This window comes from Acinonyx jubatus, chromosome C1, assembly GCF_027475565.1.
Source record: "Acinonyx jubatus isolate Ajub_Pintada_27869175 chromosome C1, VMU_Ajub_asm_v1.0, whole genome shotgun sequence".
In the NCBI taxonomy this organism is placed as follows: Eukaryota; Metazoa; Chordata; class Mammalia; order Carnivora; family Felidae; genus Acinonyx; species Acinonyx jubatus.
In genome coordinates, this window is record NC_069381.1 from 147,227,476 (window position 1) to 147,243,380 (window position 15,905).

Consider the following 15,905-nt stretch of genomic DNA (forward strand, 5'->3'; position numbering starts at 1 on the left):
GAGAGAGACAGAGCATGAGCATGAGCAGGGCAGGGGCAGAGAGAGAGGGGAGACACAGAATCCGAAGCAGGTTCCAGGCTCTGAGCTGTCAGCACAGAACCCGATGTGGGCTCGAACTCACAGACCTCAAGAACATGACGTGCCGAAGTCGGACGCTTAACCGACTGAGCCACCCGGGTGTCCCTCAAATGTCATTTCTTGACTGGCTCTTATCCTCTGAAAGTTTTTCCAGATGGAAGAAAAAAGATGAGCAAAGCTGTCCCTACATCCACACACACCCTGATACTGACTGTTCACTTGGTTTCTATTTAAATCTGTTTGTAGGACTGTGGGAATCCTTAGCATCCACTTCCTCCTTTCTATCCTTGCCTCTGATCCCCCGCCATGGGATTCTCTGGTCTTATAGCTGTGAGAAGGGCCTGCAGATTCCAGGGCAGACTCTGCCCTCAGGGCCCCTGGAAGCTCGGGGCCTACCTAGGAACATGAATCTTGCCAGGGAGAAGCATCTTTGCAGCTGTCAGGTGACTTCTGTTAAGCCTCAGGGAGGTAATTTTCCCCTCACTTTTCGCTACTACAAAAGCATAGGGAGAATAAAAAGCCTTAATAAAAAGTCATCAGGGAGTCTGAGTGCTTTCAGAAGGACGTCATGTTTATGTGCCACTCAGATTGTGTGGAAGCACACACACAGACACACACACACACAAACCCAATGGTTCAGTAATGAGGGGGCATTTGTCAGCCAAAGGCATGTTTCTCTCTCTCTCTCTCTCTCTCTCTCTCTCTCTCTCCCACTCACACACACACACACACTCAAAATAAAAATCAAACCTACCAGATACAAAAGTTCCTGAATTAAAGACAATTCTGGAAGTTCATTTTTGTTGCTTAAAACTCATTTTTCCAATGGAATCAATATTATATTTCACGAGAACTTGCTAAAGCCACTGCCATGGTTACAAGTAGAGGGTTGGGGGGATGTAGTTCACAAATCTGGCTTTATAAAACACATAATGAGGAGCCAGGTTTTTTGTACTAAGTAATTCTTCTTTGTGCAGCAGGATTCACCTTAAATTTCATTAACTAATGGCCTCTACAAAGCATTTTATATATGCATTTCAAAGAAGTTGATTCATAGATTTTCAAGAGCAAGTCTCCAGGTGCACTCTGCCCACCTGAGCTTCAAGGCCAAGGTCACAATCATACTCTTGTATCTTGTATTGTGCTGACTTCTGCCTCCCCTTGACCCCTAATACTATACTGTGATATTTTTCTAATCATGTTTTCTTGGTTGGTTTATAGTATCTTGAACTTACTTTTTGGTTACATTGGTATTGCTTTCGTTTTTACACACTTTAGTGATGGCAGTTTGATATCCTTGGTTTCAAATTTAGGAGTTACTATTTTGTTGACACACTGATAAGCAAGCACACACAACAAAATACATCTGCCTGCTAGCCTTCCCTTGCTGCTGTTGTCTGGGGCAAAACTTAGGCTCCACGCTTTTGGGGGTAGGAGGAGGAAGAGGTTGCTGACAAGAGCTGGAGCGATCTGATTTAATGCAGGTGTCATTTCTGCCAGAAAGATTTAGGAACACGTCATTAATTGAAGACAGAAAAGGTGAGGCACTTGTGAATATCTAAGAATGCAGGCAGGGAGGTCTGGAAGCCATCTGTAGCAGAGTAGTGTTAAAATGCAGAGTCCTGGGACACACATCACACCTGCTGACTCAGGATGCAGGCCGTTTAGCAAGCTCCCCAGGTGAGTCTGATACTCACTAAAATTTAAAACTTCTGGACAAAAGTATCTTTTCCACTATTTTCTACCCAATATAAACTTCTCTCTGAGATTTTCGAGATTTTTACTTGAGAGCTTCCCAGGTCCTAAGCAAACTCCATGAGCTGGTGTGTTGAAAACCTAAGAAGCTAAGGACCCTGACTTCCTTTGTGGATCACTTTCTTCTTCATTTGATGTTTCATGTCTTTTCTGGCTCAGTGACCCATTGTTGTAGGTTATGAATTGGCACATGTTTTATATGCATTATTCCATTTAATCTTTGAGTCAACCCTTAGAAGATGGTACTATTATTTTTCCCATTTTACAGATGAGGAGACTCAGAGGCAAGTATCTTCCAGAATGTCAAGCAGCTATTAAGTGGTTAGAGCAGGATTTGAACCAAGGTTTGCCTGATGCAAATCTCATCCTTTTAGAGTATTATGCTCCTCCCTGTTAGCCTTTCTTAAAGATATACCTTTTGCTTACATTGCATTCAGTCAGTCCATCTTTCTACAAACCCTCAGCCAGCTTTTGGGGAGATGATGGTTGGTACAAATGCGCTCATCATGTTTTGGGGTCTAAGTAAGACATTGGACCATATCAAACCTCTCAACAGGTATATTTCAATCCCTGGGAAAGTAGAAGCACTCCATCAAAATTCTGGAAATGCCTTTCGTGGAAAGCTACCCCAAGTGTCTTTCTGGTTGTTTCCTCCTCCCCCACGTAGTATCACTTACCATTGACAATAGAAGGCATGCCACCCACCTTTCTCATTGATGCTGTGAATGATGGTTTTCCCTTCATTGTCTGTAGTTATTAGGAATGTAATAAGACATTCATTTTCTCCTTGCAGAGAACAGGGAACAGAACTATCCTTTGAAAAATCTGCAGATAAAGGAGTCATTCATTAGATTAAAGGAGATTCCAAAAAAGATTATTTTTAAAGCAAAGTGGCATTGAGTTTTAATATGCAAATAGGAATTTTTGACATTGCAGAATAGGAATCAAAAGGACATAGGATTTTTCCCACCACTGAGGTTTTAGTTTCTACTCATGTTCCAGAAGAACAGTTCCAGGTGTGGTCAATCAGTACTGACCATCAAATGCACTTATCAAACTAATGGGAGCAGGATTTCAATAGAGTGAAAGTACTTGAAGGCAGGTATGCCTAGATGTTTTGGGAATAGAATGGCCTTGATTGTGGCATTGAGAGGGCTGTATGTTCCTCTTGGCTGGAAGCATCTGGGAGGAAGCCTAGATTACATTTCAGAAAAAGACTGCACAGCCCAAACTGATACTGATACTTCTAAGGGGGCCTTTCCCACAGTCAAGTTGATGGTCATGTATTGTCACAACAGTAAATATACATTAATATCAGGAAATGGCCATTGAAGTTTTATGTGCTCAGGGACTAGTAGGATGAAAGTAAACCCCAGATTAAAAGGAACCCAGTTGACAGTTTGCCTACTATTCAGTATAACCCCCTTTTTTAGTTTAAAAAACAAACGTAATCCAGTTTTCTTCAAATCTTTTTCAAATAAACTCTTATTGAGCTTATTCAAGAGGCAGAAAATGAATGTCATACAGAAACTGAAAATATAGTAAAATGGTCAATCCAAGATGTTAGTACTATTTATCAGAAGTTTTAGAGGTTTGGTATCTATGCCAAAATTATGTAGCATTTTCCAAATTAAAAAAAAAATCTTGCTTAAAATTCTCCTATCTTCTAAGTTGGAGACTTTGTAATGATATTGTTTTTGATACAAATGATACAAAAACTTTTTTCAGAAACCTGTAAATGGAACAAATGTTTTCTTTTAACCTAAAATTTTGACATATGATCCAATATTAGTGTATGATGACACAGTGAGTCAGAATATTGAAACTGGGACAGTCTCAGATAACCTTAGACATACTCTTGCTAGATCTATAACTTTTCCCATTAGCTTAAACATGAGCTTTAACAAAACAGAATCTACATGTGTTCCTCTGATTCTAACAAAGTAAATAATATGCTATTTTTTGTTCAACAATGCTGTAGCCACAGAAAGGAAGATATTAAGTTGGTTTTGCATTTAATTTATAAGATAAAAACCTCACGTCAGGGTCTATAAGAAGAATGCTCATATTATCTATAAAAAAAGGAATGAGTAAAACATTTACCATTATTAATAAGATTTCAGATGATAAATTTAAGTGAAAAAATTGCTTTTGAATCCATTAGAAGCATCTATTTACATAAGAATATTAAGAAGTCGAATTATAAATCATTCTCATCTGGTCATTCCCAAATGTTTATGATCATGTAAATCACCTGGGATTTATTTATTGCATTTATTTCATGCAATAGCACTGCATATGTAATTCATACTTTGGTCATTTTTAGATAACCTTTACCACATGTCCTCCTACCAAACCACTCCAATTAACTAGAATTCATGAAGTCTTGGAGAATATGCTTTTTCTTGTTAGAGTGTTTTTTCTCCCCTTCCTCCTCTCCACCATGACTGTGCACAACCATTCTTCCTCCCAAGTTTACTTAACGGAACATTTTATTCTAAGGTAGAAAATATGTGGATAGCTTATAATACTCCTTTCAGTAATATTAATCTTGCTCTTTTATTTTCTTTTAAATAGCTACACTGAAGCACAGGGAGGCTTAATTTACTTCACTAGGATTATTTAAGTTTTTAATGGAACTGTTAATATGACCTTTGCGTCATGACTCCCTTCTTGCTTTAATTACTTCACCACTCCTTTTCATGACTGTTATGACTAGATTTAGCCAGTTTTATAGTGTTTGGGTATTAAAATGGTATTATTGAATGTGCAATGAAAGAGTCCAGCTTGGGCTGAAGATTTGCATAATTAGCTGTTAAGGTTTTCTTTTGTTGTTCATTAAGAAATGGACCTTTCTTTTTTACTCTTCTTTATTAAGTGCCAGCAGTGCTGCTCCAGAATAATACAATGAAAATAAGGTCTCCGGCAGTCCATGAAATTATACTTAGAAAAGGAAGAAATGTGAGAATGGGGGTGAGGAGGCCAGCATCCGGGAAGGTCCAGGAAGGATATAGAAATATAAACCATCTGTACTACTGAATTAAGACACCTATGTGTTTAGGACCTGTGCTTTGGGGCTGGGTCAGTAGTTCTCAGAGAAACAGTTTCCCAAGGAAAAAGAAAAGGGTTCTGTGGTCAAACAAGTTTGGGAATCCTTCCTTACTCCATTTCCTTCTATGCCTCTCCTGAAAATTCACAATGCATATTTAATATAATGTGCATAATTTTTCAGGAGTCGCAAAATAAACAAAAAGCTTAGCTCCCCATTTCCAAAATTTATATGACCATGGATGCTATTTTCCATTCAACACTTTTAGAATTAGTGTTCTCATGGAACACACTTTGAGTAATAATGCTCTGAGTACCTTAATGTTGGGGTAGATTAAAAAGGGTCTTTCACTAAAATGGAATGAGTAAAGTTAAGCCACATGTCTTTAGAAATGCTCACACAAGTCCCCACAGCAGAGCTGAGGAACGATGTATTTGGATTATAAAGTTTTGCTCTTCTACTTTACTCTCCATATCCTTGTCGGGAAAAGGTGGGGCTGAGAGAAGACCCTATGTGAGAGCAAATACATGATGATAATTTCAAGGTGATGTGATCAATGACATAACTGCATAAGTTGAAATAGAACTCATAAAAGTCTCATTAGAAAAGTGACTTTTACATTTTTATTTTTGTTTTTTATTTTAGAGAGAGAGCACATAAGCAGGGGAGGGGTAAAGGAGAGAGAGAGAGAGAGAGAGAGAGAGAGAGAATCATAAGCAGGCTCCACACTTAGTGCAAAGCCTGACATGGGGCTTGATCCCACGACCCTGGGATCATGACCTGAGCCAAAATCTAGAATTGGACACTCAACAGACTGAGCCACCCAGGCACCCCAGAAAAGTAACTTTTTAATTCACAGGCTGACAAATATGTTTTTTCTCTTAAATTCAACAAGGTTAGTGCCTTAAATGGTATTAGAAATCCAGTTAATATTTTCAGTTTCTGAGTTACAAATAATTGTATTCCCCTATTTTGAAGATAATTTATCTAATTACACAAAAAGAATAATGCAAATATTTTAAATGCCACTTGAGGCCCAGTGTTCCTCTGAAATCCAAGAATTTATGATAATTACTTGAAAACTGTGTATTTAAATATAGCAACTCTGTTCATGACTTACATGTTTCCAAGGTTTATTCCTTTTTTCCCCTTAGCACATTAGATTTCCCATGCTGCTGGTGAATGGTGTTGTAGTAATTTGCAGGACATTTTTCTGCAATTTTTAGCCATTTCTTAGAAACACTTGCTAAATATCTCAACTGTTTGCTGTGAAATGAAGCCTGGGGATATGCTTTGACTTTGAACTAGTTACTAATGTGGATGGTCCACAAATGTTACTTTCCTCAGTGCTTTTACTGCATCCTGCTTTCAGTATTAGTGTAAGGTACACACCATTTTGTCCAATTTATGGCTATTTGGCATATTTATCTTTAGTCACCAGAAAAGAACAGAAGAGGAGTTTTATCAGCACTAATCATGCTCCTCCATGCAGGCATATTCAACTGTGCACAGTCAGAAATCTCAATTTTGAAACAATGTAGGTAATTTTTAAAACAATAAATGCCACTAACTTATTCCTCTTTGGAAATGAATTAATTTCTTTATTTCTGTCTCTTCAAGATATGTATCCTAGAGTGTCATAAATTGTCTTGATTATTGCACTTCGCCTGAGATACATCTTGGTCACTGCTCTCATGTGTGTAGGGCAGCGAGCGGTTCTGCCTGAGCAAGATGGGAATGCAGAGAGCTTGGGATGATGGAAAAACTAATCCCCCTAGATTGGCCCTTCAGGAGGAGTCAGGCATCTTCTTTACAAATTATTTGTTTAAATGGCCTTGCCAGCTAAAATACAACCTATTTAAGTATTTGAGATGACATTTTGCCTTTAAAAAGAATCTTATTTTAAATAATTAAATTTTAAAATGACAGGTGAAAGCAAGAGCAGAATTTACTTAGCAGTTAAAGATAACAGGCCTTCTTGTTTTGGGGGAGTGAGGCAACAGGGAATTAAGGGTGGCCATGTAACACTCATGTTCAGAAAGCACAGAGAAGGGATGGAGGAATAAACGGCTACTAACCAGAAACTGCCTTGTGCCTGAGGCTTGCTCTCAGGAAACCCATATCATACTTTGCCTTGTCCAGTCTTCAAATAGGGCAATCAGATGATAGAGGATGATTTCAGGTTAAGAGATTAACATTTAGCTGTTTTTCAAATTTTCTTCTTTTCTAATTAAAAACATAGCATTCTGGAATTCTCTGCAGTTGTTTTTTGTGAAGCAGAGGTGAATTTGCCAACAGAGCTGAAGCCAAATAGAATAGCTATGACTTTAAATTGCTTGTATCCCAAGCCATCATGTTTTTAGCCTTACGGAATGCATTTACTCTTAAATCCTAATGTTGCTGGGGCGCCTTGGTGGCTCAGTCGGTTAAGCATCTGACTCTTGGTTTTGGCTCAGGTCATGATCTCAAAGTTCGTGAGTTCCAGCCCCGTGTCAGGCTCTGCGCTGACAGTGCAGAGCCTCCTTGGGATGCTCTCTCTCCCTCTCTCTGCCTCTCCCGCTGTCTCTCAAAAAATAAATAAACTTAAAACAACAACAACAACAACAACAACAACAACAACAACACTAGTGTTGAACTAATGCCCTGGTTCAAATGAGATTAGTTACTGAAAAGCACCTCACGGCGTTTCTGTTCTCAAAACCTATGTTAAGAAAAAGAAAGCAACTGGAGACAAGTACAACCTTCTGCTTCATTGATGGTCGCACCAACTAGTTTGCATTTGTCAGCACATTCTTCTTGGGCCTGGCCATCGGCAGACAGGTGACATTCAATGCAGCTCCTGTGAACATTATTCAGTAGAGTTTATCAGTTCATGTTGTTGGAAAACAGATATGTAGCTGGGTTATTGCTTTAATGGTTTAATGCTGTTACTATGGCTCATGACATAGGAGTGTCTCATAAAGGATGTTGCTTTTTGTTACTTTCAGAAAGATATTTGAGTGATGTTCAAGAGGAAACTGCTTTATTCTGATTCCATTTAGTAATCAGTGTTTCCTGAACCAGGCTTGACAGTAGCTGTTATCCTCATTTATCTCTAATAATTGTTTCTGATTGGTTAAGTAGCAAACAAACAAACAAACAAACAAAACCCCAATAATAAGACACACTTATATTGGTGTTTGATTTAGGGTTTTTTTTTTTTTTTGGTGGTTGTTGTTCATTTTACATTTTCCTGGGAAAGGTTTATGCTGTTAAAATATGATTCATGACTAAACAAAGTTTTAATTTCTTAACAGAAATCATCTGTTTTGAGAAGAATTCTAAGAATTCATACATGTCATGAAAGGCTATTTCAAAGATTCACTTATCCGTAGCTATTTTGAATGAGTCTAAGCCTTATAGGCATATTTTCAAAAGCTGGGGTTACAGCTTGGGTCCCCATTAATGTGGGCTTTTTAATAAACGAACTCTACTTACAGAAAAGTGTATTTTCAAGAACATAGCCCAGGAATTAAGCTTCTCTAATGATGTCTCCACAGCAGAGTAAAACTCAGACTCTGAATTAATGTTGTGCTAAAAATCACTTTATAACCAGATTCTGTATGGAGTAATCCAAAACAGCCAAAGTTCTCTTACTATGGGCACTCATCATCCTGCCTCTCTCTCTTCCCCAGGCCATGCAAATGTATGCTCTTGTAAGTGCTGGAAACATTCCCCACAGCTGTGCCATCAGTGTTTCCCTCAGTATCAGCTGAAACTGCAGTGCCCTAGGCAAGCCTTCCCTGACTCCTGCCAGTTAGTTCTCTTACAGTGCAAACCTCTGAATTCCTTTGTAGGAAGGGCTAAGAAGCAGCAGTTTACGTGGGGGTGGGGAGAGAAGTCTTGTCTGGAAATTGCCTTTGCAATGCAAGTATATTGCATTTATCTAGGTTATATATTTACTTAGAGTGGCTTTGCAGGGGTCTGCTGGACATTGTGGAAACCCTTAAAACCTCTACCGTTTGTATGTCTCATTGATGTCTGCTGAAGCTAGGGTGGTAGCCCTGCCATATAGTGCCACAGTCCCCTCTATATCCCTTATTGTAACTGTCAGCTCAGATATCATTATAATTACTTTTAAAAATGTCTGTCTTTCCCACTAGATTCTTAGCACCTGGTATGGCAGGAACTATAACTGTTTCAGTCATCATTATGTGCCCTTGGTGAACAGTAGGTACTTAATATCTATTTGATAAACGAATGTATGAATGAATAAATGGAAGAATGGACACATCTCAAAGCTAATATAAACACTCAAAGCTAACATAAACACCTGATCCCTCAAATTCAAACTACCTGGTTTGTTAATTTCACATTCTATAAACCAGATTTAAATTAAATCATGTTTACAGAGAAGGTGAAGCAGATAAATAACGGGAGAAACATCCTGAAAGGACGTTTTACATTTAATTCTGTTCAACTAAGTCTAACTATGTCCCCACACATCTCTTGGCATATGTCCAGGCACAGTGACAGAGAAGTTTTGACACCTGAATGGTGAGGAGTCACTGAGTGAATATTGATTTGCTTACTTAGTTTACACTGGAAATGCAAATGTTACCATGTTGGGTACGGAGTTAACGAAACCATGAACTGCTTAAGCAGTGTTCACTGTATAATAAATTATATTCTGCAGTGTCATCACACAGCCCATTTGGAGACTTGCTTTGTTTGACCTATAAATGTTGCCCCCACTACCCATGAAGAAGTTAGCTAGCAACCAAAAGAATAGATTTTTTTTTTACTGGAAAACAAAAACATGTTGTTGTTGTTGTTGTTGTTCATCTGGTATAAAAGAAAATACAAAACACAATAGCTGTGTAGAATGACAACCAGAGGGAGGTGCCAAAAGGCACGAGAGGTAAAGAAGAGGGAAGAAATGGAAAGCCAAGATCCTCTTTCTGCCTTTTTGCCTCCACGAGTCTATAGATAGGAATGAATCAGGAAGGTCAAGCTTTAAACTTCTAGATAAGAAAGAAGCTTGTCTGTTTCCCCTGAAAAGGTAGTGAATGTGGATGTCCTCAGTCTACCTCCAGGGTATTCCTTCTGTGTGGCTGGTATTGTAAGTGAAAGGCCACCTGATGTTATCAGTGTGGGACATCAGCTCAGCTTCCCCAGGCTTGTTTCTAGCAGGAATGTGAGTGACACTGTGGTCCTGGATAATAAGCAGGACAAAGAAAGAGTCAAGTCGGACACTGACGTTCCAGGTTGACGATCACAGGGGCCCTGTGGGTCTGTGTATTTGGGCGGATGCTCGGAGAACAAACCCACCAAAAGCAATATGAGGTCCGAGTAAAGAGACCAAGGGAAGTTGAGACATTACCGTTTGGAGTTACAGGGATCGCCACAGGTAGGACAACGTTCACAGGTGGGTCCAGAGGCCCCCGGGTTCGTGCAAACACACTTGCCACAGATACAGTCCCCTCGCCCGCTGCAGAGCACCCCGTCCTCCGAGACGCAGGAGTCGGTGCTGGTGGTGCAATTACAGTATTCGCCCGCCCAGCCCGTCCTGCACACGCACTCGCCGCAGTCACAGTCGCCGTTATCTGTAAAACAAACACCCGGTGATGCTTAGGGCCCACGCCACTTCTGATTCTGGGACCATCTTTTCTCTTTGCCTTTATTTATTTATTTGTTTTTCATTTTTTAATGTCTATTTTTGAGAGACAGAGAGACAGAGCGTGAGCAGGGGAGGGGCAGGGAGAGAGGGAGACACAGAATCCGAAGCAGGCTCCAGGCTCTGAGCTGTCAGCACAGAGCCCGATCCAGGGCCCGAACCCATGAACCGTGAGATCATGACTTGAACGTAAGTAGGTCACTTAACAGGCTAAGCCACTCAGGTGCCCCTTCTCTTTGCCTTTAAACACCATTAGAAAGACTGAAGAAGAAGAATGAGAAAAAAGTTGAGTGGGGGTGGGAGGGGAAGCAGTGAGCATAGATATATTTTATGGAACAAATTTTGCTAAGTATGTATATTTATTGATCTGGTCTCTTAACTGAAGACTGATTTGATTACCTGATGTTATATCAAACAGAACTTAGAGCCAGATGAAATGAGATAATCCAGAAGCCTATAACAGCAACTTGGGGGGGGGGGAGGGGGTGTGATTATGTGTGTGTGTGTGTGTGTGTGTGTGTGTGTGTGTGTGTATTTAAATTGTTTTTACAATTTTTTCCTTTTAATTATGGTGCCATAAGATAGAGATGCAGCACAGACCTGGGTAATACCCACCTCTACATCATTCAAGCTGAGTGATCATAAAAGCCTCATCTATCAAATAGAGGGAATAAAATCTTACAGCGGTGTGGTCAGATGAGATAATGTGTAAATCTTCTACTTCACATTCACCAATTAGATGTCCTGCAGGCATACAGTGAGTGCTCAACAAATTCATTTGTTTAAGAAACTTTAATTGAGCATATATCATGTGCCAAAGATTGCATTAGGCATGAAGATACAAAATTAAATAAGGTCACTAAGCTTATAGGCTAGTATTGGAGACAGGCAAATAAATACCACCAGTAATAAATACACTGCAGTGTGATAAGTGTTATGTACACAGAAGGAGAGTTTCCAAATTGGACCAGAGATTTGGAGACCTCTCCAGAAGAGGTGATGCTTGAGCTGAATTTGGAAGATACAGATAAAAGGTAGAAGATGTTTATATGCATTTTAAGCAGACAAAAAAGCATAGGTAAAAGACAGAAGTGTGTAATCATGGGACCGGCTTTTTTTTTTTTTAAGTTTTATTTATTTATTTGACAGAGACAGAGACAGTGCAAGTGGGGCAGGGGCAGAGAGAAAGGGAGAAAGAGAATCCTAAGCAGGCTCTGAGCTGCTAGCCCAGAGCCCGATTCAGGGCTTGAACTCATGAAACTGTGAGATCATGACCTGGGCTGAAACCAAGAGTGGGATGCTTAACCAACTGAGCCACCCAGGTGACCCTTGTGTGACCTGCATGATACCCAGAGTAGTTTCATATAGACAGAGCCAATGGTGCACAGGAGCTGTGGCAGGAGGGGAGGTTGGAGGAGGCGGGGGTTGGAAAGATCCATGGAAAGTCAGAAATCACATCACATCACAGAAATCACATGAAAAGCTTTATGGGCTAAAGTAAGACCTGTTATCCTGACAATTATGGAATTTTAAGTAGAGGAGAGACTGAACAAATAGATATGTGTCTGACAATATCCTGGCATCAGTAGAGAGGGTCAGACGAGAGATAGGAAAACCACTCGGGAAGGTGTTGCAGCAGTAGAGGCGAGAAGACATGAGGCCCTAAGAGTGCCAGTGGGGATGGAGAGGAAAGGGGATACAGTTCAGGGGTTGGAATAGTGCAAGGGCATAGTGTACTTGCTGCCAGGGTGGAGGGAGAGGGGAAGAGAGAGAGGGATGGAATCTTCCCCAGGTAACCAGACTGGGCTGCTCAGTGAACGGTGCAACCTTTTTACTGACCTGGAATGGAGGCTGCCAGCTCATGCTTGCTGCCTTATCCGTGGTGCCTGGCACAGAGTAGTGCTTAATTGTTGAATGAATACATTGTTCTGAAGCAGAGGAAGAAGAGCATCTTTGGGTGGGGAAGATGATGAGTTCATTTTTGGCTCTGTTGAGTTTGAGGGGCCTGTGGGACATTCTAATAGACAGATATATGTATCTATGTATCTATATCTATAGAGAGAGTTTTGAGGTTTGGATCCATCAGAGACAGATGGCAATTAAAGCTGTTGTGGATCAGGTAGAGAAAGCAGATAGAGCGAAGAAAGCCCTAGAGAGCATCAGCATTTAAAATGTGATCAGAAAAAAGGATCATACCAGGACGACTGAGAGGTAGGAGATCAATGAGTGCAAAGCTGCAGAAACCCAGGGCAGAGCAAAGCTGCTTGAAGGAGGAGACACATGGGAACTTGCAGCAGACATGTCTCATCTAAATTATCCTCTAAACTACAATTGCTTTTTGTTCCTTCCTCAGCAAAAGGGGAAACTTATTCTCATAGTAGGGATAGATTTCTATATTGACGTTTATTCCAGAAAATCAATATGATTTATAAATATTGTCAAATGAAATGTGCACTTCCTTTGCGAATGCCCAAGTGTATCACTGCATGTAAGAATTACTTGGCAGAGGGGCGCCTGGGTGGCTTGGTTGGTTAAGTGTCTGACCCTTGATTTTGGCTCAGGTCATGATCTCATGGTTCATGAGTTCAAGTCCCACGTTGGGCTTCTCGCTGACTGTGTGGAGCCTGCTTAGGATTCTCTCTCTCTCTCCCCCTTTCTCTCTCTCTCTCAAATAAATAAACTTTACAAAAAGAGAATTATTTAGCAGAAATTTAGAAAACTCTTCCAAGAGCTTCCGTCAGAATTTAGAAACCTTTCTGTGGGCTTTCCAGAACCATCCACCATATTGTTGCTAGTTGATATTCACAAGCAACCAATTATCTAAAGTACCTGCTCATATAACCACAACCACAAAAAGAACAACAAGACCCACACAATGGCTTCATGCAGAGGCAAGATGATAAACAAAGATTAAAAAAAAAATGGTTAGGCTCTTTTCAGAGGGATAGATCTTTCTGGAATGCCATTGACTGATAATTGTAAGTGCATAATGGCAGGAAGTATTTTCTGTAATGCCTTTTGCCTGTTAGTTTCCCGTCTCTTAGAATCAAAATACAAAGGACTAATGGAATTTGGGCAAGGGAATAAATCAACGGAGTACTTATAGGTGGATGAAAGAAAGTACACGAAGAAGAACCTTGTGGTAATAGCCCTTCAGAGAAGTGGCACATTGCAGGGCGAATTAGTTGTAAAATCAGAGAGATATGCACGAGAAGTGAATCGGTAGCACACTCTGGCCTCTGTTACAAACGACAGTAACCACAGAGCAAGTCACAGTTTCCATCCCTGCGCGAAATGCGATGCCAGGCACCTAGTAGGTGCTCCACAACTATTTGTTGAATTTGAATAATAGTACTTGCTTTTATTATACCTTTTTAAAGAGAAAGTTACTAATGATCTAGTAACATCCTTTGCGATGTTGCTACAAACAAAATAGCTTCTGAGAAACAGTAATGATTGAGAATTGTAAAGTATCCCCAAATATGAAGGAACCGGGCATTGGTGAAGTTTTCTTAGTCCAACTGCAGAAATAATTGCATTTTCTAGACAGAACTTCTCTAGCAATCACTGTATCTGATACAGAGAGAGGCCCTACTGCCAGACCTCTCAAACTACGAGGCACAGATCAAGTCCACTCTTTTTATAGAGTTCAATTCCGTGTGCATACGTGGTACCAAATGCAGTAGAAGACCATTAAGAAACGGTAAGAACTGTGTTGCTAAGCACAGTTCAGCACTGCTCTGGAATTCTTTGATTTAAGATTTAAAGGGTGAAATATAGGTAGGGGTACTATTGCTATCATATCATATTAGGCTGTACATAGAATTTTGTTGAAAGGTAATTTCAAATGTTTTGAGAACATATTTTATTCAAAGAGTTTTATGAGAGATGCAATCTGGGAATCTGCGGAGCATATCCTGTTCAAGACATGGTGTCAGCCGCAGGCTTCAGGCTGTCTCCTGCCTGCAATCTTGTGAGAAGAGAACTGATATGGGTTTGGAAACACACCCATTAAATAAGGAAATAGACCTCTGAATGAAAGGGGAGAGAAAAGTGTCTCAGTCTGGACAGACCCTAAATTTTTCGCTCTCTGGGGAGAAGAAAGAAGGCGGCCTCGGAGGAACTTGTTGGTAGCAAGAGCCACCGCAAAGAAATGAAATGGAGGTACGCTTCTAAAGGCATCACACGGTTTTTTCAAAGAGCCTGGAATTCTTTGAGGCTGCTCTTCTCAGGCCTTTTTTTCCCGAGAATCAGTCTCTTTTATATGTTCCCGACACTGTGGTTTGAAAACATAACTTGCTTAGTTTTCTTTAAAGATAATGGCTTTCTGTTTTGAAAAGCTGCCTGTTCACACACTGTGAAAAAGGGAGACATTGGGAGCTTCAATTCAGCAGTTAGTTAATATTCCAGTTGTAACACAAATTTATATCATTTTAAAGAATATGAACACGGTTGTAATTCTTATGCAGATAGATTATACTTAAATATATGGATATATATCAGAATGACTTTATAATAGTTATTCTTAAACTATTCTTAGACTAGGTCTTAAACTGTAGCAATTTTCCATGTGCAAAGGATTTTTAAAACACACTTTTCTGCTATTTAAACATTTTCTTTTTTTTTAAATTTTTTTTAATGTTTATTTATTTTTGACAGAGAGAGAGACAGAGCATGAGCAGGGGAGGGGCAGAGAGAGAGGGAGACACAGAATCTGAAGCAGGCTCCAGGCTCCGAGCGGTCAGCACAGAGCCCAACACGGGGCTCGAACTCACGGACCGTGAGATCATGACCTGAGCTGAAGTCGGATGCTTAACCGACCGAGCCACCCAGGTGCCCCCAAAATTTTCTTGATCTTAAAAATTTTCCAAGCAATTTCTCATTTTTACCCATTCCATAGCGTTCTTCACACATATCCTTATTCATCTTTATTATACCCGGTGCCTAATCTAGTATCTGTCACATAAAAGGTGTTTAATAAATATGTGTGGAATGAATGAAGGCCCTGAAAGTTCATTTAGTATTTCTGTGTCCCTTGTCCTTGGCAATATGCTCCTTAAGCAGCCTTGCTTTTTATTTTTCCAAAGAGTTGGTTAAGAGGTGCCTAGGTGGCTCGGTCGTTAAGTGTCTGACTCTTGATTTTGGCTCAGTTCATGATCTCATGGTTCATTTGTGAGTTTGAGCCCCGGCGTCAGGCTCTGAGCTGATGGCTCAGAGTCCGCTTGGGATTCCCTCTCTCTGCCCATCCTCCCCATGTTCTCTTTCTCTCTCTCAAAAATAAATAAACGTTAAAAAAAATTTTTTTTTAACGTTTATTTATTTTTGAGACAGAGAGAGACAGAGCATGAACAGGGGAGGGGCAGAGAG

The 15,905-nt window shown here is 40.1% G+C and overlaps 1 protein-coding gene across 8 annotated transcripts in view; it reads right to left on the reverse strand.

Moving 5' to 3' along the window:
- The window catches only part of ITGB6 (integrin subunit beta 6), a 132,391-nt gene that overhangs the window by 14,656 nt on the left and 101,830 nt on the right, over positions 1-15,905 (reverse strand). For all 8 annotated transcript variants that reach the window (XM_053215148.1, XM_053215149.1, XM_015082903.3 and 5 more), the window contains 3 exons: positions 10,245-10,467; positions 7,624-7,721; positions 2,539-2,658 (listed from right to left, as the gene is read on the reverse strand). In XM_053215148.1, coding sequence (XP_053071123.1) covers positions 2,539-2,658; positions 7,624-7,721; positions 10,245-10,467 — 441 coding nt within the window. The remainder of the gene's footprint in view (positions 1-2,538; positions 2,659-7,623; positions 7,722-10,244; positions 10,468-15,905) is intronic.